The following is a 21,979-nucleotide window of genomic DNA, read 5'->3' as shown; positions in this document are numbered from 1 at the left end:
CATATTGGGTTTATATGTACATATGGTGTTGATGCGTGCATGCCATGCATGTGCACTTGTGTACATGTAGTCTTTAAATGCACATGTATTGCATTCACGTGTATATGTCATGTGCTTGATGCCCTTCTGTGTCCCATAAAGAGGCATCAGGATGGAAGAGATGGCCTAGCGGATAAGGTGCTTGCCTGCGAACCCTAAGGACTCATGTTCGACTCTTTCAGGTCCCACGTAGCCAGATGCACAAAGTGACACAAGTGTGCAAGCTCACACATGTGAACAAGAGGGCGCAAACGGCTGGAGTTCAATTACAGCAGCTGGAGGTCTATCCTCTTATAAGAAAAAAAAAAAAGTCAGGTGTGGCGGTGCACACCTTTAATTCCAGCACTTGGGAGGCAGAGGTGGGTGGATCGCTGCCATGAGTTGGAGGTTCCCCTGGAACTACACAGAGAATTCGAGGTTAGCCTGGGCTAGAGCGAGGGAAAAAAAAACAAACAGAAAAAAGACAAAAAAAAAAAAAAAAAAAAAAGAGTCTGGAGCAGATGGTGAGGGTTGATGGCGGCACCTGGTGGTCATTTATAGGTATTACATGTAGGACTTGGAGGGTTTCCCTGGAGACACCTTGTCACCCACCATCCAGCCTCGCTTCTTTTCCTCCTCCCCCTCCTTTTCTTTCCTTTCATCTTCCTCTTTCTCACTCTTCTTCCTTCTCCATCCTTCTCATTCTACTCGTCCCTCCTCTTCCTTTTTTTTTTTTTTCACTCTAGCTCAGGCTGACCTAGAATTCACTATGTAGTCTCAGGGTGGCCTTGAACTCACGGCGATCCTCCTACCTCTGCCTCCCAAGTGCTGGGATTAAAGGCATGTGCCACAACACCTGATATTTATTTTTGATGTTTTTATTTTTACTTACTTCTAAGGAGGGGTGGATGTATGTGCCACTTTGTGCATCTGGCTTTATGTGAGTGCTTGGGAATCGAACTCAGGCCATCAGGTTCTGCAAACAAGCACCTTGAACCACTGGGCCTTCTCTCCAGTCTCATCCTCCTCCTTTTACACACGTGACCCCTTGTGCATCTGACTTACAGGGGTCCTGGGGAATCGAACCTGGATCCTTTGGCTTTGCAGGCAAGCACCTTAACCAGTAAGCCATCTCTCCAGCCCTCATCCTCCTCCTTTTAGACAAGGTCTCATGGAGTCCATGCTGATCTTCAACTCTGTGAATAACTCAGAACTTCTGATCCTTCTGTTTCCACCAAATGTGGGATTACGGCTGTGCCACCATGATGGGCACCTGGCTACTCCACTCTTAAATCTGCTCACACTTACACAGCCAAGAAGCCATCCAGCGCACAAAGGGGCACATGCATCCGGAGTTCATTTGCAGTGGCTGGGGGTGCTCTGGCATGCCCATTCTCTTTCTCTCTATCTGCCTCTCTCTCTAGTAAATAAAAAACATTTTTTTTTTAAAAAAAGAAGCCATCCAGCAGGGCAGTGTCATAAGCACACTCTGTGTGCTTTTTTTATTTGTTTGTTTTGTTTTCTGAGGTAGGGTTTCACTCTAGCCCAGGCTGACCTAGAACTTGCTCTGTAGCCCCAGGCTGGCCCATGAACTCACAGCGATCCTCTTACCTCTGGCCCCTGAGTGTGGGATTAAAGGCGTGCGCCACCATGCCTGGAGGCGCACCCTGACTCTTACATACTCCACTTACTGCAGTCCAGTGGCTTGTCCTCCACCATGCAATCCTGATGCTCCAAGGTGCTTCCCAGAGTGAGACCCAAGATGGGCATGGTGACTAGCACCCTAATCCCTGCACTCAGGAGGCAGAAGCAGGAAGATCACAGGTTCGAGACCAGCCTGGGCCACACAGTGAGGCCCCCTTCCCATCCCCCCCCAAAAAAACCCAAAACCATGCCAACAGAGACTGTTCAGTCTACTGACTTTACTAAGTGCCCTGCAAACTTGAGGAGCTGAGCTCAATCCCCAGAACCCATGTAACACTGGGCATGGTGGTGCCCATGTCTCGGCACTGGGGATGCAGAGACAGGAAGGGGTTCGCTGGTCGGTCAGTCCAGTCTAATCGATGAGCTTCTAGGTTCCAGGGGAGACCCTGTCTCAAATAGAGGTGGATCGTGTTCCTGACAATGGCACCCAAAGTCATCTGCTAGTTTCCACATGCACACCATGTACACCCACAAACACTCATGTTCACACACACACCTGCAAAAAAACAAAAGAAAAACAACCAAAAATAAACGAAATCGAGTCCATTGTATTATTAGAAACAGAAGGCTTGTGGCCTCTTCAGGCACTGCTGATAACTTCTGGATTGTAGCTCCCCCCACCCCAAGATAGGGTCTCACTCTAGCCCAGGCTGACCTAGAATTCACTCTGTAGTCTCAGGCTGACCTTGAATACACATGCTGTACCTCTGCCTCCCGAGTGCTGGAATTAAAGGAGTGCGCCACCAAACTTGGCTTGTGGGTTTTTTGTTTTTAGGGGGTTATTTTGCTTTCTGAGGTAGCCCAGGCTGACTTGGAATTCATGGTCTCATGGAGGCCATGAACTCACGGTGATTCATCTCTGCCTCCCAAGTGCTAGGATTAAAGGTGTGTGCCACAATGCCCGGCTTCCAGCCCATCTTTTGAAAAGCGTTTATTGGTGTGTGTGCAAATGCATACACGCATAGAAGTCAGAGGGCAACTATGACCTTCTGTGCTCTACCTTGAGACGGGGTCTTTTGCAGCTGAGCCACGCAGCCCCCAGCCCCTCACTGGGATTTCTAGGCAGGAGCTCTACCACTGAGCCACACCCCAGCCCCTCCCTGGGAATTCTAGGCAGGAGCTCTACCAGTGTGCCATGCCCCCAGCCCCTCACTGGGAGATTCTAGGCAGCTCTACTACTGAGCTATATATAGTCTTACTAACTCACTAAACTTGTGAATGCTCTTATCCAGCTCATTGATGTGGGTGGGCAAATATACCACTTTGCATGTCCAGGTGACTTTCACTCACACCCCTTCTTCCTCCCTTCCCCCCTCCCCCCTACCCCTCCACCCCGTTTCCAATATGTTCAAGTGCAAAGCCAGGTTTCCTGGGAGTCTGTCCCGTTAATGATTTTCCCTGCCTGTTCCAGTTGAGGTTCCTCACTGAGGACAAGGCATTCCATTCCCTGTGCCCCCAGCCCCGTGGAAGCCCTCCCATGAGCCCCTAACGCTTGGGTAGGAGATAGTTGGTGTCAAAGAACCAAGTTAAGACCTTGAGTGCACTCCTGAGCTAGGGGTCAAAGTTGTGTTTGGGGGAGCTGAAAAAGGTACCCCACAGAGAGAAGCAGCTGACTGCAGGGCTCCTGCACCTGTCACAAGCTTTATTGTCCATATGAGGGGCTAGCCACACTTCCACAATTCTATTGAGAGGGAGGGAGAGAGGGTAGGGGCTTGGAAAAGGGACGTCACTGAGCCACACCTTGGCAGCCACACCGGGCAGGCTGAGAGGCCTACGAATGCCAACGCTCTTGTAGGGAAATGGCTTCTTGCACACACACCTGCCACAGGCAAGGCCACCCTCCCCAACCCTCGGGGCTAGGGGGTGCTCAGGCCCTCCTGGTTCCTTGTGGGGCCTTTGGCTGTTAAGATTTGACAAGTACCTCCTGTCTGTGCATGGCACGAGGCTGCCCAACTTTGCTGGAACAAGAGCAGTATTCATCTCTGGGTTAGACTGCTAAAGCATCGATTCTAGGCTGTTAATAAAAAACACGTTGCGGGCTGGAGAGATGGCTTAGCGGTTAAGCGCTCTCCTGTGAAGCCTAAGGACCCCGGTTCGAGGCTCGGTTCCCCAGGTCCCACGTTAGCCAGATGCACAAGGGGGCGCACGCGTCTGGAGTTCATTTGCAGAGGCTGGAAGCCCTGGCGCGCCCATTCTCTCTCTCTCCCTCTGTCTTTCTCTCTGTGTCTGTCGCTCTCAAATAAATAAATAAAAAATATTAAAAAAAAAAAAAACACGTTGCGAGGACTACCTAATATCAACAGGGAGTTGGAAGGAGGCCCAATGGGATAACTCACTCCCTCCGGATTGGTAAGAGCACGAGTGCCCCCTACTGGTCGCTCATCGTGCTTGCAGAGAGGCCACACGGGAGGGTTCCAGGACTTGTATAAAGCAATCCAGCTCAAGGGGGGCTCGAGGCCACCCTCTCTGGTCATAGGTGGAGCTGGGAGCTAGGAGCTGGGAGTGGCTTCGTGGGGGCAGGGCCCTCTGGGCTTGCAAGAAACACAGAGAGCCAGTTTGATTCTCCCCCTTCTCCTCCCCCCTCCCAGAAACAGCACGTGTTTGTTGAAAACATTGGCTCCAGGCTCTAAGTCAGGACTGGCTCAAGGTCGTGGTGGGACGGAGAGAGAGGCTTTGTGAGCTCGACTAATACTGTAGCGTTGTCTGCTGAGGCTGGCTGCACCTCAGGTGGGAGGTGTGTAAGCATGTTAGCCTGGTGTCGGGGAAGAGGGACCCTGTCCCCTGAGTCCTTGGGCCTGGCCCCTCCCTGGTTAGAGAGGCCCCTGGGACCTTGTACTACTGTGCGAAGGAAAGTTGGCATGTGGGGTGAGATGCCCCCAGGACTGCCTTCACTTGGTTTATACCGCAGATGAGTTTCCACTGGGCTCTTGAAAACCAACCGCACCTGTCCTTGGACAGTGTGCCCACAAGAGAGGCTGAGCCCTGCTCTGCCCCTCAGAGGCCTGTGGGGGTCCTGGGGACTTCAGAAGGACAAGGGGGAAGGGAAGTACCCAGGACACCCAGACAGACCTCAGGCAGGGCAGCCCGTTGGAGGAAGAAAGGCCCAAGGGGATGCCTCAGCCTCCATAAATCAATTCCAGAAGGTTCTGGGAAGGCCCAAGAGAGGTTCCTTGGGCCAAGCCTCGCTGTACCACTTTCTGTGGGAGTCTCCTGGTCCGGCAGGGGGTTTGGGTGAAGATTGTCCACGTGTGAGGACATTATGGTTACACAGTCTTGTCTCTGAAGGGACACTCCTGGCTCGCTGCCAGGGCAGCCTGGCAGGGCTCTGGTGGGAACTGGCCACTCGATGGTGTCCCTCAGGGTCAGTGTTTGTCCTAGGAGAGAACAAGAGTTTGATCAGCAAGGTTTTTGTGTGTGTTTCCATATATGCATGTGCAGGTGCATGTGAACAGCACATGTGTGTGCGTGTGTGTGTTTGTATGTGTATGTGTCTGGAGGGCAGAGGAAAACTCGGATGTCTTCCTCCATTGTTTTCCCATAGGTTTCCTCCAAACAGAGTCTCTCGCTGGAGCCGTAGTTTTCAGTCAGACTGGCTGATCAGCGAGTCCCAGTGATTCTGTCTCTGCTTCCTACGGGACTGTGGTTACAGGCATGCATGCGTGGCTGCATCTACTTGTTTCCATGGGTGAGGGAGAATGGAACTCAGGGTGAAGCCGACTGTCTTGGGCCCTCATGCTTACATGACAAGGACTCTTACCCACTGAGCCATCTCTCTAGTCCTTTCACTTTTTTTTTTTTTAATCCACCTATTTATTTGCAAGCAGAGAAAGATAGAAGAGAGACACTGACTGAGTGTGCCAGGGGCACCAGCCACAGCAAATGAACTCCAGACACATATGCTACTTTGCGCATCTGGCTTTACATGGGTACTGGAGAATCAAACCTAGGTCGTTAGGCTTTGCAGGCAAGTGCCTTAACCGCTGAGCCATCTCTCCAGCCCCCTCACGTTGCTGTGTGAGATGGTCCGACTGAACCTGGAGCTCACTGACCCGGTTAGATTACCTAGCCAGCAAGTTCTGTCTTGGTGTCTCCAGCACCCGCCCCAGCCCCATGACCTGCCCTATCTCCAGCCCGGGGTGCCAGTCCTGCCCTCAAATATCTGGACAAGGACTGGCTTCCTTTCCTTTGTCTCCAAGCCTGGTCCTCAGCTGAATGTGTCACAGGTAGAAAGACAGAAGGCACGCTGACTGTCTCTGTGCTCCAGCGACAACTACCTGGATCACACTGCAAGCCATGGGCACAGCTGTTCCCAGACCAGGGGCTGTGCAGCAGGGGTAACACAAGGTGGATGCCCGGGACTGAGGACAGGGAGGAGGCGATCATACTAGACACTTCCTCCAAGAAACCGTGGGCTGAGGGCGTGGCTCAGTGGTAGAGCTCCCGCCTAGAATTCCCCAATAAGGGGCGGGGGGCGTGGCTCAATGGTATGATGCTTGCTTGCTTAGCAAGTATTAAGTTGCTCGGTTCCAATGTATTACCACGGGGGAGGGTGGGTTGGGAGACAGGAAAGCAATACCATGGCTGGAGCCCTTCCTAAGCAACCTTGCTGGTAGGGGACTCAAAACACACACACACACACACACACACACACACACACACACACACACACACACACCCCTACCTTGTCCTTCTGTCTTTCAGTGACTTCTCGAGCTTCCTCAAAGGCCTGCAGTGCTTACCTCCTGTTTGTGGGCTTTATCCGGCTGGTGGATACCATTGGCAGAACCGGAACTACCGATGGTCTGTGAGGGATGGGGGTGCGGGAAGGGGAGGAGCCCCTAAGTAGGTGGCCAGGGTGCAATTCCGCATCTACCCACTAGATGGCGATGTCTTCCCAACAGCACCAGCCAAGCTCCGAATTCCCAACCCCTTACAAGAGGGGTGCTGCCTCGTTCTGCACCCCCGCGTTCCCAGGTCACGGTTTTCTCCTCCCCCTCCTCCACGTGGGGCCTCCCCATGGCGCTTACCTGGGCCCGGTCCGAGCATCCCCTTAGGGCCTCCACGAGACTCTCCACCTGCTGACCCTGGTCCAGGGCGTCCCGTAGCGCGTCTTCGGTGCTGGCCAGCTGATGCTGCAGCCGGAGCAGCTCCGGGGCAGAGGCCGGGTCGATGAGGGAGTACCGCCGCTGCTCCGATAGCGACGTCTCCTTATCCTGGGGACAAGGGGGCGGGTGAGAGGGACATGCACACACAGGAACACGCGTGGGCGGCCCCACCTCACCTCTGGGTCAAACCTGGAGATTCCCCTGGTGTCCCTTAAGCTTCCCTCTCCGCTAAGGCACCTGGCCTTGCCTTCCCAACATGGCCTCATTTTCACCCTCTTCGTATTTTTAAAATTATTTCAAGTTTTAAAAAAATTTGTTTATTTTTACTTGAGAGAGAGAGAATGGGTGTGCCAGGGCCTCCAGCCACTGCAAATGAACTCCAGATGCATACATCCCCTTGTGCATCTGGCTTACGTGGGTCCTTGGGAATGGAACCTGGGTCCTTTGGCTTTGCAGGCAGACGCCTTAACCGCTAAGCCATCTCTCCAACCCTTATTTATTTATTTTTGAGGTTTCACTCTAGCCTAGGCTGACCTGGAATTCACTATGTAGTCTCAGGATGGCCTCGAACTCACAGCGATCCTCCTACCTCTGCCTCCCAAGTGCTGGGATTAAAGGTGTATACCACCACACCCAGCTCAGTCTTCATTTTCAAGTCCCCGAATCAAGAACACCTCTCCTGGCATCCAGGCACCCTGAGATGCACCTGCTGGGCTGGCCTCCTTGCTTCTACCCCAGGCAGGGGCTCAAGCCCTCCATCCAAACCTTCCCATCACCCCACATCCTCCTACCTTCACGTGGCTTCTAGTCCCCACCCCCCCCCCAACAAATTAGAGTGCTGAGAAGTTACCTAGACCAGTCTGGGTTCCAGGGTTATGGCTGTAAACCCAACACCTCACTTCTCTAGAATAAAACTTCTGGGGAAGAGAGATGACACAGCAGTTTAAGACACTTGCCTGCAAAGCCAGAGGACCCAGGTTTGATTTCCTAGTACCCACATAAAGCCAGATGCACAAGGTGGTGCATGGAGTTCGTTTACAATGGCTAGAGGCCCTGGAGTGGTGGTGCATGGAGTTTGTTTACAATGCCTAGAGGCTCTAGAGTGCCCATTCTTTCTCTCTTTCTTTCTATTTGCCTCTTTCTCTCTCTCTCTTAAATAAATAATACATTTTTTCAAGGTAGGGTCTCACTCTGGTCCAGGCTGACCTGGAATTAACTATGTAGTCTCAGGGTGGCCTTGAACTTACAGTGATCTATTTTATTTATTTATTCTATTTTATTTATTTATTTATTTTTGTTTATTTTTATTATTTACTTGGGAGAGAAGAGAGAGAAAGAATGGGTATGCCAGGGCCTCCAGCCACTGCAAACAAACTCCTGATGCATGCACCACCTTGTGCATCTGGCTTAGTGGGTCCTGGGGAATCGAGCCTCGAACCAGGTTCCTTGGGCTTCACAGGCAAGTGCTTAACTGCAAGGCCATCTCTCCCAGCCCTATTTTATTTTTTTTAAGATTTATTTTTATTTACTTATTTGACAGAGAGAGAGAGAAAGAGAGAGAGAGAGAGAGAGAGAAATAAGCAGGTAGAGAGAGAGGGAGAGAATGGGCACGCCAGGGCCTCTAGCCACCGCAAACGAACTCCAGACGCCAGCGCCCCATGGTGCTGTGATTACAGGAGGTCATCACTGTGCCTAGTTGATGAGGCACTGGGGATCGGACCCAGGGATTCATGTATGCTAGATGTGGTAGTTTGAATGGATGTCCCCCCCGCCCCAACAGATTGAGGATTTATTAAAGCTTGAAACTTGGATGCAGGCAGTGTCACTGTGGGCACATCCTAAGGTCCAGTCCTAAGGTATGTTTGGGGTGGATCTGGAATTGTATCATCTAAGGTGTGCAGAGTGCTTGAGCTCTGCCTGGGCTTCCTGGAGTGGGCTGGCTTGCGGTGCTGGCCGTGGTATTTCTCTCCGCGTGGACCTATGAAAGGGGGCCAGCTTCTTCCTCTGTTAGGGAACTTCCCCTGGATATGTAAGCTTCAAATAGTTTGTTCCTCCTATAAATTATGCCTGGTTTGGAAGTTCATCCCAGCAATGTGTAGCTGGCAACCACACTAGGCAAGCACTTTACTGACTGAGCCACATCCTTGGTCCCCTAAGAGTTCTTGATGGTCAACTCCCTCCTCTCCAGCCTGTGGACACCCCCAAGGCTGAGCCCCATTTCTTTCAATCTCCCCCACAGGGTAGAGGACAGGAGGCCTAATGGTCCCAGGTCCCACCTCACCCAAATGTTGCGGCTGGCCATGGAGGAAGACGGGGGAGACAGATGGCTTTGTCTTGTGCTACCAATGTGACCACCTGTCTCCATCCCACGCGTGCAGACCTAGCTGAAGGCCAGGTTCCCATTTCCAGTGGAGAAGGAACCTCCCTCAGCATCTGGAAACCTGGGGCTGGAGGAGGCTTGAACATCCTCTTCATGAGAACCCCTGGTTTCTTCTGCACAGAGAGCTCACTACTGAGTTGGCCTTTCTGGCTTCCAGACAGGCAAGACTGGTTTGGTTTTTCGAGGTAGGGTCTCGTTCTAGCCCAGGCTGACCTGGAATTCACTCTGTAGTCTCAGGGTGGCCTTGAACTCACCACGATCTTCCTCCCTCTGCCTCCAGAGTGATGGGATTAAAGGTGTGCACCACCAATGCTGGCACGATTTTCAATCCCCACTGTGACGTGGTGAACTTCCCACTCTTGTCTCCCACCTACCAGCCCCGTCAGCTTTTCACGCAGGCCCCGGATGTTGTCCTTGAGTTTCTGCTCTTTCATCCGCCATTCGGCCTTGTGTACCTCGCGGCTCAGGTCCCTCTCAGGCCCTGGGGAGTGGCGATTAGCCTCTAACAGCAGCACCCGTAGCTCGTTCAGACTCCTGGGGGACAAGGTCACAGGGCAGCAGTCATATGAACCCTCCTGGCCCCCACCACGTCGTGCAACTTGCCTGGACACCATCCACCACCAGGGGGCGCCGTCCACACAACTTCAGTGCTACCAGGGACCAGGTGGAAGGGTGGGGACTTGTAGCTTCAGTCACAACCAAAGCAGCAAGATTAGGACACAGGACCACCAAAAGGACGTGGCTGCTTCTGGAATGTTCTTTGCATTTTATTTACTTTACTTTCTTACTTAGTGTTTTCAAGGTAGTGTCTCCCTTTAGCCCAAGCCGACCTGGAATTTACTATGTAGTTTCAGGGTGGCTTTGAACTCACAATGACTCTCTTACCTCTGCCTCCCAAATGCTGGGACTAAAGGCATGCACCACCGTGCCAGGCTATTTTATTATTATTATTTCTAATTTGTTTGAGAGAGAGGCAGACAGAAAGAAAAGAATGGACACACCAGGGTTTCTAGTCACTGCCAGACTCATGAGCTAACTTATGCCTCTGGTTTTATGTGGGTATTGGAGTTGGTTTGCAGTGCCTGGAGGTCCTGGTGTGCCCACTGATTATCTGCCTCTCAAATAAATAAATAATAAATAGAAGAGTGTGGGCTAGAGAGATGGCTTAGCGGTTAAGGCCCTTGCCTGCAAAGCCAAAGGAACTACGTTCGATTTCCTAGGACCCAGATTAAGCCATATACACAAGGGGGGTGCATGAATCTGGAGTCTGTTAGCAGTGGCTGGAGGCCCTGGCATACCCATTCTTTCCCTTCCTTTCTCTTTCTCTCTCTCAAATAAATAAAAAAGTAATAACTTATTTTTTTTCAAGGTAGGGTGTCATTCTAGCTCATGTTGATCTGGAATTCACTATATAGTCTCAGGCTGGCCCCGAACTCACGGCGATCCTCCTACCTCCTAAGTGCTGGGATTAAAGGCGTGTGCCACCACACCCAGCTCCAAAAATAACATATTAAAAAAAAAAATAAAACGGATGTGAGGGCTCCTGTATGCCAAGCCCACGATGCACTCACTGTTCCTTCCTCAGCAGTTCTTGGCTGATGTGGACCAGCTGGCCTGAGGCATCATGGGTCTTCGGTGACTCAGTCTCCAGCTCCGCCTCCAGACCTCTCTTCTCCTTCAGAAGGGAGTCCACCTTCTTCTCTCCCGACTTACACTTGTTCTCCAGGGCTGAGGGGAGCCATGGGGTAGGGAGAGGGTGCGTTTGAACATGAATGAAACTCCACCCAGGGGCCCCACCTTGATCAGGATGCCCAAGGGGATGACAGTAGCATCACCCTTAAGAGGCTGGCAGTGCCAACTGTGCCATCTATCATCCCAGAACTGGAGAGGCTGAGGCAGGAGGAGCACTGATATTTCTAGGCCAGCAAGAGCTACATAGTGAGACCCTGTATTAAACAGAGAGAGGACCATAGGGCTGGGGGGACATCTCAGAGGGTAAAGTGCTTGCCTTGAAAGCAAGAGAACCAGAGTTCAATCCCCACAAGCCACATAAAAACAAAACAAAAAACAAGCAAAAGAAACCCCAAACCTCAAGCCAGGCATAGTGGCACACGACTTTAATCCCAGCACTTGGGAGGCAGAGGTAGAAGGAACATGATGGGTTCAAGGCCAGCCTAGGACTACAGAGTACCAGGTTGGCCTGGGCTAGGGTGAGACTTTACCTCAACAAAACCAAACCAAAAACAAGGGCAGGACAGATGGGTTATCAGTTAAGGCACTTGCCTACAAAGCCTAAAGACCCAAGTTTGACATTTCAGTACCCTTGTAAGCCAGATGCACTAGGTAGCACATGCCATCTGGAACTTGTTTGCAGTGGCTAGAGACCCTGGGAAGCCCATTCTCTCTCTGTATATGCCTCTCTGTGTCTCTCAGTCTTTGTCTTTCTCAAATAAATAAATAAATAAATAAATAAATAAATAAATCACCACCACCACCTCAGTGTGGTGGTGCATACTTGTAATCCCAGCACTGGGGAGGCAGAGATAGGAGGATCCTAGCTCACTCTCCAGTTAGTCTAGCTTAATTAGTGACCTCCAAGTCAATGAGAGACCCTGTCACAAAAAGAGGTGGATGCACTAGAGAGATGGCTTAGCAGTTAAGACACTTGCCTGCAAAGCCACAAGACCCAGGTTTGATTCCCCAAGACCCACGTGAGCCAGATGCACAAGGTGGCACATGTGTCTGGAGTTTGTTTGCAGAGGCTGGAGGCCCTGGCAAGCCCATTCTTTCAACCTGTGTCTGTCTCTCTCAAATAAAAAAAAAACCACCTGAGCCAGGAGTGGTGGCACATGCCTTTAATCCCAGCACAGGGTGGCAGAGGTAGATGGATTGCCATGAGTTTGAGGCCACCCTGAGACTACATAGTGAATTCCAGGTCAGTCTGAGCTAGAGTGAGATCCTACCTTGGGAAAAAAAAAAAAAAAAAAAGTTTGAGTCTTCAAAGCCACAGGGAAAACCCAAGGTAGGTGGGACGTGAACTAGAGACTAATTCTGGGGAGAACTCAGGGCCTCAGCCCCATTGTTGACTGCGCCCATCGCTGTAGTCCAGGTACATGCTCCAGACACATGGACTGGCTTGTGTCACTAAAGTCACACCTGCCACTCCCCCACTGTCCCATCTACTGCACAGGAGAGAAACTTACCACTTACTTGGGCCCTGAGCATCTCGATCTGGGACACCAAGGCTGCCACCTCTTTGTCCCTCTTGTTGAGCTTGTCCTGCAGGCCTGGGAGAGAAGGGAGAGATGCCAGTGACAGTTCCAGGACCAATGGGGCGGCATGGCAAGGGCCCATGCCCGGGGAGGTCATAGGTCCTGGTGGGGCAGGGAGGACCTACCACTGGTGCCAGTGTGCCGTTTCAAGCGTTACTTAATCTTGGTAACTTTTCTGCTAAACAGCCCTTGATTGGGCACTATTTACGTAAAGGCTACCCCTTTTGTGGCATCTGCAGAATGGGAACCTTTTGAGTTGGGCTTTACTTATTTTACTTTAGTTACTTATTTTTGTTTTGTTTTCATTTATTTTTATTTATTTACTTGGGAAAGACACAGAGGGAGAATGGGCTCACCAGGGTCTCTAACCACTGCAGATGAACTCCAGGTACATGCACCATCATGTGCATCCGGCTTACGTGGGACCTGGGGAGTCAAACCTGGGTCCTTAGGTTTCTCAGGTATGTACTTTAACTGCTAAACCATCTCTCTAGCCCCCATTTTGTTTTATTTATTATTATTATTATTTTGATTTTTTGAGGTAGAGTCTCACTCTGGCCCAGGCTGACCAGGAATTCACTATGTAGTCTCAGAGTGGACTCAAATTCGGTGATCCTCCTACCTCAGCCTCCCGAGTGCTGAGATTAAAGTCATGTGCCAGGCTGGAGGAATTACTTACTGGTTAAGGCATTTGCCAGCAAAGCCAAAAGACCCAGGTTCGATTCTCCAGAACCCACGTTAGCCAGACACACAAGGGGGCACACACATCTGGAGTTTGTTTGCAGTGGTTGGAGACCCTGGCATGCATTCTCTCTCTCCTTTTATCGGTATAATAAATAAATAAAAATAAAATATTTTTTAAAAGGCATGTGCCACCACACCCAGCTACTTTATTTATTTATTTATTTTTATTTTTATTTTTTTCAAGGTAGCTTCTCACTCTAGTCCAGGCTGACCTGGAAATCACTATGTATATCTCAAGGTGGCTTCAAACTCATGGCGATCCTCCTACCTCTGCCTCCTGAGTTCTGGTATTGAAGATGTGAACCACTGTGCCCAGCTATTTTACTTTATTTCTGCTGAATTTCTGGTGCTTTTATCATCATTTACTTATTTATTTGAGGTAGGGCCTCCCTCTAGCCCAGGATGACCTGAAATTCACTATGGGTGGCCTCGAACTCACAGCTATTGTCCTACTTCTGCCTCCTGAGTGTTGGGATTAAAGGCATGTGCCACCATGCCTGGCTTCTTCCGATCTTTTAATTTATTTGTTTGCTATTTGCATGTAAAACTTTATCTGTAGGGCTAGAGAGATGACTTAGTGGTTAAGTGCTTGCCTGTGAAGCCTAAGGATCCCCGTTCAAGGCTGGCTTCCTCATGACCTATGTTAGCCAGATGCACAAGGGAGAGCACATGTCGTTTGCAGTGCCTGGATGCCCTGGTGTGCCCATTCTCTCTCTCTCTCTCTCTCTCTCTCTCTCTCTCTCTCTCTCTCCCCTCCCCCTTTCTCTCTCTGTCTGTTGCTCTCAAATAAATTAATAAAAATAAACAAAAAATTTAAACAAACAAACAAAAGACAGGTCTTTAAAAAAAACTTTATCTGTAGGGTTTCTTTGAAGTCTTTGCTGTCTCTACATTTGCCTTTCTCATAGACAGGGGGCGCTGTCCCATGATTCACACGACAGCATCACCTGGGCCAGGCTTCCTTCCAGCCAGCTGTGCAGACCACTGCACTCTCTTTCCCACCGCTTGACTTTTTGTCTTAAAGTGCCTTTTATTTTTGACAGTTCATTCTTCACAATGCTTTTTTTTTTTTTTTTGTAAGGTAGGGTCTGGCAGCAATTCACTATGTAGTCTCAGGTGGCCTCAAAATCATGGCAATTATCCTATCTCTACCTCCCAAGAGCTAAGATTAAAGGTGTCAGCCACCATGGCCAGCTACGATGGTATTTTTTAAACTTTTTTTATTTTTTTATTTTTATTTTTTTTGAGGTAGGGTCTTACTCTGAGCCAAGCTGATCTGGAATTCACTATGTCGTCTCAGGGCCGCCTCAAACTCACGTGTGGCACCACACCCTGCTTAAATTATTTTTTTAAAAGAATTTTATTTTTATTTAGTTGAGGGAGAGAGACAGAGAGAGAAAGCAAGAATGGGTACACCACTGCAAACGAATTCCAGATGTATGTGCATCTGGCTTATGTGGGTTCTGGGGAGTCAAACCTAGGTCCTTAGGCTTCCTAGGCAAGTGCCTTAACTGCTAAGCCATCTCTCCATCCCTACAATGCTATTATTATTGTTGTTGTTTGTTTGTTTGTTTTTTAAGGTAGGGTATCACTCTAGTCTAGGCTGACATGGAATTCACTATGTAGTCTCAGGGTGGCCTCAAACTCACAGCGATCCTCTTACCTCGCCTCCCAAATGCTGGGATTAAAGGTGTGTGCCACAATGCCCAGCTCTCCTACAATGCTATTTTTAAAAAATACTTTACTTAGAGCCGAGTCTGTTGGTGCACGCCTTTAATCCCAGCAATCCAGAGGCAGAGGTAGGAGGACTGCTGTTAAGTTCTAGGCCACCCTGAGACTACATAGTGAATTCCAAGTCATCCTGAGCTAGAGTGAGACTACCGCCCCCCCACCAAAAAAAATATATTTATTTGAGAGAGTGAGAGACAGAGGAAGAGGCAAATAAAGAGAGAAAATGGACTGTGCCAGGGTCTCCAGTCACTGCAAAGGAACCCCAGACACATGTGCCACTTTGTGCATCTGGCTTATGTGGATACTGGGGAATCGAACCTGGGTCCTTAGGTTTCACAGGCATGCACCTTAACAGATGAGCCACGTCTCCAGCCCTTACAATGCAATTTAATTATTTATTAAATTAAAAGGCCTAAAATAACTATTTATGCTTATATGCATAGGTTAGAGCTGCTCTGAGTTGGTCAGAAAAGCTTCTTTATTGCAGTGGGTGGTGGTTCGTGCATGTACACGTAATTGGTCAAAACACTGAGTATACGGGACTAGTGTGTGCTCAGACCTACGCAAGGGGTCATCTGCATGGCCCCTCACCAGCCCCAGGGCTCAGGACACATGGAAGAAGTGGTGGTGGCATGAGAAGCAGAGGGCAAGGATGAGTGCCAGGGACGCCGTCTTCTGAACACAGCGTGGCCACTAGCTAACTGCACGCGCCACAGCAGTCGTGGCTGCCAGCATCGACCCGCACAGAGATGGCCCAGTCACCATTCTGTCTGGGATAGGGGAGGGGCTCACGAGACCTCCTCCACTTGTCCCAGAGGAGTTATTGGTTACTGGGGGAAATGGAAGCATTTTCTTCACCAGTGGAACAACTAGGAAGTTGTCCACTCCAGGAAATAACCCCCACCCATGCTCATACAAGCAACCTTAGTTAAACTCAGTGGGACACACACACACACACACACACACACACACACAGCATGAAAGTAGAAAGAACACTAGCTGAGAAGGAATTTAGCAGGTGTGGAGTAAGAGGGGTTAAAGAAGCCAGGCATGATGGCGCACGCCTTTCATCCCAGCCCTCAGGAGGCAGAGGTAGGAAGATTGCAGTGAGTTCGAGGCCACCCTGAGATTACACAGTGAATTCTAGGGCAGCCTGGACCAGAGCTAGATCCTACCTCAAAAAACAAACAAAAACTTAAAAAAGGGTAATAAAGAGTGAAAATGATAAAACTTATTATATATATACATATGTATGTATAAAATCCCCAAAAGTAAAATAAAAATTAGATCCCACCCAACACAGGGGCCACCCACCCTCTATGGTCTCCTTCATCCGGATTGTTTCCTCAGAAATATAATTGGAGTCTATCACCTAAAAGGACAGTCCTGTAAGGAAATAAACCTGTGCTCATGAGAAAGGGAGGGTCAGGGATGCAGGGGTCTGGTGTGCCAGCAAGGAGTGCAGGATCTTTGCTAGAAGTAGCTCTCCCCCCCACTCCCTGAGGATGCCTGGGCAGCTCCAGCAGGATGCCTTGATCTACTCTGTGTGTGTGTGGGGGGGGGGGGAGTGCGGCCGGTACTGAGGATGGAACCCAGGAACCAGCTAGACAAACACTGCCACTGAGCCACACCCCTAGCCCCTCACTGGGGGATTCTAGGCAGGAGCTCTACCACTGAGCCACACCCCAGCCCCTCACTGGGGGATTCTAGGCAGGAGCTCTATTGCTGAGGCCCATCCTCATCCTTTATGTAAAAATTTCCAGACAAGGTTTCACCAAGTTGTACAGGTTATTCTTGAACTTGCATTTCTTTTTCCTGCCAGTCTCCCAAGTAATGCAATACTTCATGCCTGGGCCAATGTGAGAAGGGTTTGAAGAGGCTAGAAAGATGCCTATAATCCCAAGGGTATGTCTGTTCAGTTGAGCACCCAGCAGGACCACACTGGTCCCTACTATCACTGTGGCTTGTCACCCTGCTGATGAAGGAAGGAAGTTGGCAGCCCCTTCTCTGTGGCCCCTTGGGTATCCTCCTCTTGAGGTAAAACCAAACAAAACAAAAAAGGGGGGGCTGGAGAGATGGCTTAGCAGTTAATGTGCTTGCCTGCAAAGCCAAAGGACCCAGGTTTGATTTCACAGGACCCACTTAAGCCAGATGCGCAAGGTGGTGCACACGTCTGGAGTTCATCTGCAGTGGCTGGAAGCGCTGGCATGCCCATTGTCTCTCTTACCTGCCTTTCTTTCTCTCTCTCTCAAATAAATAAATACGTAAACTTCCCCTTACCAGGCACACAGCAGTACAAGCCCACCCAGACCCTCCCCATCTGGGTTCACATGATGACGAGTGGTGCCTACATGGCTATGCTGGGCAGAACACAAGGATTCAACCACCTGGAGTCTGTTCTCGGCAACCAGAAGCTTCTCGCGGAGTAGCTCAGCCTCCTGCCTGCTCTGGGCCTCGGCCAGCTGTAAGAGCTCATAGTCCAGCATCTTCTTCTCAGCCAGCGAGATCTGCTCCTTGAGGAACTCAATGGCCTGCGCCTGGCCGCGGTACTCGCCGTCGAGTCCCCCCAGCTCCTGCACGCGCAGCTGGGCGTCGCGGCACTGGTCCTGGGCTTCCTGCAGCTGGAGCCGGTGCTGGCTGGCCTGCGTCTCCAGCTGGGCCCGCCAGTGCTGCTGCAGGCGGGCCAGTTCGTCCTGGTACTCCTGCAGCTTCTGCCGCAGGCCCTCCTTCTCCTTCCTGTGCATGGCCATCTCCAGGTCGTGCTTGGCTTGCAGGTTGCCCAGCTCCAGCTGGTGCTCCATCTTGATGCCTTCCAGGAGTGCCTTAAGCTCCCCGATCTCCTTCTGCTGGGCCCCAGGGCCCGAGTTCAGCGTGGCCTTGAGGTCCTCCAGGGACTTCTGGTGGTCAGAGGCCAAAGAGTCCAGTTTCATCTTCCAGTTGTCCAACAGCCCCACGTTCTCGCTGGTGGCCTGCTGGACCTTGGCTTTGAGGTCGGCCACCTCCCGCGCGTACCTGTCGGCGGCGGCGCAGAGCTTGTCCACCTCGGCCTGGTAGGCCTTCAGGGCCACCTCGTACTTCTACCAGAGCAGGCTGCTGTCGGGCTGGTGCTCCCTGCTGGCCGACAGAAGAAGCTCTCGGAGCCGCAGGGTCTCGGGGTCCTCGGGGTGGTCGGGGGGCAGGGGGGTCGGGGTGCCGCAGGCACTGCTGAAGTTCTTCCATCTCGAGGCGTTTCAGGGTGAGCTCCTCTTCCAGCTGCAGGACCCATGACTTCTCGGCCACCGTGGACAGCTAGCGGGAAGGTGGGGGGGAGACAGGGGTCAGTGGCTAAGCCAGAGGAGGGCAGGACACACCAGCCCCAATTGGGGAAGGTCAGGTGGAGATGGCCGGGTGCCCTCGGGACAAATCAGTGGGTGAGAAAAACCTATGGGGAGTTATGGAACCTTTTTTTTTTTTTTTGGTTTTTCAGAATTCACTATGTAGTCCCAGGGTGGCCTCAAACTCATGCCAATTCTCTCACCTCTGCCTCCCAAGCGCTGGGATTAAGGGTGTGCCCCACCATGCCCAGCTTTTGTTTTTTTCTTTTGAAACAGTCTCACTATGTAGCCTAGGCCGGCCTCAAGCCGGCAGTCCTCCTGCCTCAGCCTCCCAACTGCTGTTATTACAGGAGTATGCCACTGCTCCCAGATCAATAAATCTTTTCTGATTTGGAATCTGGTTGCATCACAGATCAAGGTGTCTGTTTGGAGGGGCTTGAACCCATCCATCAAGAGTAGGCGAAAGGCTGGGGAAATTGCTCAGTGGCTAAACGCACTTGCTTGCAAAGCCCAAAATCCCTGGTTCAAGTCCCCAGTACCCACCTAAAGCCAGACACACAAAATGGCATGTGTCTGGGACCACCAGGCAATGGCCAGTTGTGTGTAAGTGAACTTGTGTTTCTCCAGACACGGCATGTGTACACACCCACTTGTGATTAAATGGCCACTGTTTCTCCCAACACCCCTACTGTCTACAGAGCCTTTTCCTGTCAATGCTGCCTGGCCAGTCTCCTCACCAGCAGAGCTGTGCTATATACCAGGGCCAGTGGGACACTCTGAACTATCCTCCCAAAGTGGGTTACTTTCCCAGGGTCTCCCTGACCTACTGTGTTCCTAAAGTCAGACTGCAAGCGGATACCCTTCCATTCCCTGGGGAAACAACCTCACCACTTCCTGAACCCCAGGTCCTCCGTGCCCGGTCCTCACTGGCCCCTTAAGCACTCCCTGGGCTAGAGAACCCTGGATCAGCACTCTTTTCTTCCTAGCCTCTACACTTTCAAGAGCTTGGACAGGATGCCCTTTTCAGCTCACGTGAGGGGAGAACATTCCAACTGTGAATACACCAGTTTTGTTGAGCCAATGCACAAGGGAGGGCAGTCTCACAGGGCCACCTCCGCTCATGGGGCCATGAGCTGGGGAAAACTCCAGGGAGCCAGGAGCCCTGTCCCATTCAGTACCACATAGCTACAGAGCCCAGCATGCCTCTAACTCTATTATTGTATTGTGATTATTATTACCATGTGTATGAACACACACATGCTGTAGTGTGCATAGAGAGGTCAGGGAACAACCTTGGGGTGCTGGTCTCCCTTCTATCTTGTTTTGAGACAGGGTATATTTTGTCTTTTTTTTTCCTGCTGGGAAGGCCAGACTAGCTGGCTCCTGAGCATCAGAGTTCTCCTGACTTGCCTCCCATTGCTGCAGGCACACTGGGATTGCAGATGAAGACACCTCCACATGGCTGGTTTTATACATGGGTAATGGGGATCTGCACTCTGATCAGAAGGCTTGCAGGGCAAGCATCCTTAACCAGTGGGTCTTCTGGCCAGAGCGTTATTATACCCCCAAATCCCCAAGGTAGCATCTCACACTATCCCAGGCAGACCTGGAGTTCACTCTGTTTTCTCAGGCTGGCCTTGAACTCACAGCATCATCCTACCTCTGCCTCCCAAGTGATGGGCTTAAAGACGAGCGCCACCACACCTGGCTTTGGCTTCTGTCTACCTTTTTTTGAGGCCGGCTCTTTCTGTGGCCTAGACAATTAGGCTTAACCTGTTTGGTGGGAGAGTCCTGGGGGTCCTCCTGTCTCCACCTCCCCAGCACTGGAATTATAAGCATGAGTCACAATGCCTGGCTTTTTTTTTTTTTTTTTTTTTTTTGGTTCATGGGGTCTGGGGATCGAACATAAAGAGCCGGAATGTTTCCTGACAGTACCCAAACCCTCAGAATACACGTTTGGACCCTGACACTCCTAATTCTTTCTGGCCTGGCTTCAGAAATTTTGCCCTGGGCCTATAAGGCATAAAGAATGTTGATACTTGTGGATGTGTTTGATATCACTCGTAGTTTAGGAGGACTCCTGTGTGCCTACTGCCTCAAACAGACATCGGTGCTCCTGCTAGACAGGGGCTCAGGACTCACTGGTAGGTTCTCTCTTCACCTGGAAGAGCTGCATGTCCCATGTGGATGTGACCACTTGAGTCCCATGGGTGTCAGGGGACCCCTTTCCCTAGCACACAGAGAGTCCCTGCGTCTTCGTGGCCTTCTCTTTGACCTAAAAGCTCCTGATTCTCTAACCTAAGGTGAGAGCGCCCTATGTTAGAGAATCGGCTCTCTTCAGAAAAAGGGTCAGATTTATATAATTCACAAAGATGGCCGATGCACAGCCGTGGGCCAGCCCGAGTCCTTCTTGTTCAAACTGAGCAATTTTTGTGGATTCACCCCCTCACTTACAAGTGGTGAGCCTACTGTCATGAGGCTGTCTGAAATGTGAGGGAGCACATTTTCATCCCCCCCACCCCATCTCAAGGGGGAGAAAAAGTATTTCACTTATTTAAGTCTGAGAGAGAAAGAGAAGAGAAAGGGACAGATGCAGTGAACGGGCACACCAGGTGCCCTAGCACACAGGGGCGCCCCCTTGTGTCTCAGACTCGTGGGCGAGCCGGCGATTCAAACCGGGATCCTTTGGCAGCAGACCTGGGCCAACATCCATACACGTTTCAGAAGAGGCGACACCTCATCATCACCAGTGACAAGGGTAAGTGAGCAGTCCACGGAAGTGGACTCAGATGTTTTCGACGGTTTTCAAATCTCTGAATGTTGGATATATGCGGCAGGCTCTCCTGCTCCACCAGCTGGCTTGGCACGCAGAGAGGCCCTTCTCCTCCTGCCAAATAAAGGATACTTTCTGGAGTTCTCTTATTCCCAGAGAAACACCCTCCACGCCCTGCTCCCTCATCTTTGATTTGGCCTTCTGCCTCACCTCTGCAAGCAACTCTTGCAGGAGCGGCACAAAGGGGAGAAGATATGCAGGGATTTGATGTATATCCTATTTTTGAACAAAATGATAGACAAGGGAATAAAGTAAGATCTCATAACCCTATACCTTTTGAGCGGTTGAAGGAATTAAAAGCAGCTTGTGTGCAGTATGGCCCTACAGCTCCTTTCACGCTTGCTATGATAGACTCTATGGCATTTGAGGCGCTCCCTTCAGGGGACTGGAAACAAGTAGCAAAGGCATGTTTGTCAGGAGGAGACTATTTATTGTGGAAAACAGGATATACAGAGAACTGTCTGGCTATTGCTGAGGTGAATAAGGCTCAGGGCGTACCTATTACTTTTGATATGCTGGCAGGAGAGCGACCATATCGGGAACTTGAGAATCAATTGAAGTTTGATGTAGGTGTTTATGCTCAGGTTAATGCACAAGCTAAAAAGGCTTGACGTAAACTTCCATCTATTGGGAGGGGTACTGAAGATTTGTCAAAAATTAGACAAGGACCTGATAAATTATATCAAAACTTTGTGGATAGATTATTACAGGCTACTAACAGACTGGTTGGAGATTCTGAAGCAGGACTTGCACTTGTAAAATTATTAGCCTATGAGAATGCTAACTCTGCTTGTCAAGTGGCCTTGAGGCCATTTAGGAGAAAGGGGAACATAACTGATTACATTAGTCTATGTTCTGACATAGGTCCATCCTATACA

General features: G+C 50.6%; 1 protein-coding gene across 1 annotated transcript; it reads right to left on the bottom strand.

The window, feature by feature from the left end:
- Window positions 1–4,010: 4,010 nt before the first annotated feature.
- LOC101604188 (CAP-Gly domain-containing linker protein 2-like) lies at window positions 4,011–21,227 on the bottom strand. The gene is given in 10 exon segments (XM_045143495.1): window positions 4,011–5,096; window positions 6,462–6,524; window positions 6,750–6,935; window positions 9,582–9,741; window positions 10,779–10,935; window positions 12,411–12,494; window positions 16,269–16,326; window positions 17,306–18,130; window positions 18,132–18,242; window positions 21,174–21,227. Coding segments are annotated over 10 exon segments (1,710 nt in total). The 3' UTR covers window positions 4,011–5,084.
- Window positions 21,228–21,979: the final 752 nt, after the last annotated feature.

The sequence above is a fragment of the Jaculus jaculus genome, chromosome 2 (genome assembly GCF_020740685.1).
Source record: "Jaculus jaculus isolate mJacJac1 chromosome 2, mJacJac1.mat.Y.cur, whole genome shotgun sequence".
NCBI classification, from domain to species: Eukaryota; Metazoa; Chordata; class Mammalia; order Rodentia; family Dipodidae; genus Jaculus; species Jaculus jaculus.
The sequence above is the reverse complement of the archived record's forward strand: the minus strand, read 5'-3'. Positions and strand labels throughout refer to the sequence as shown.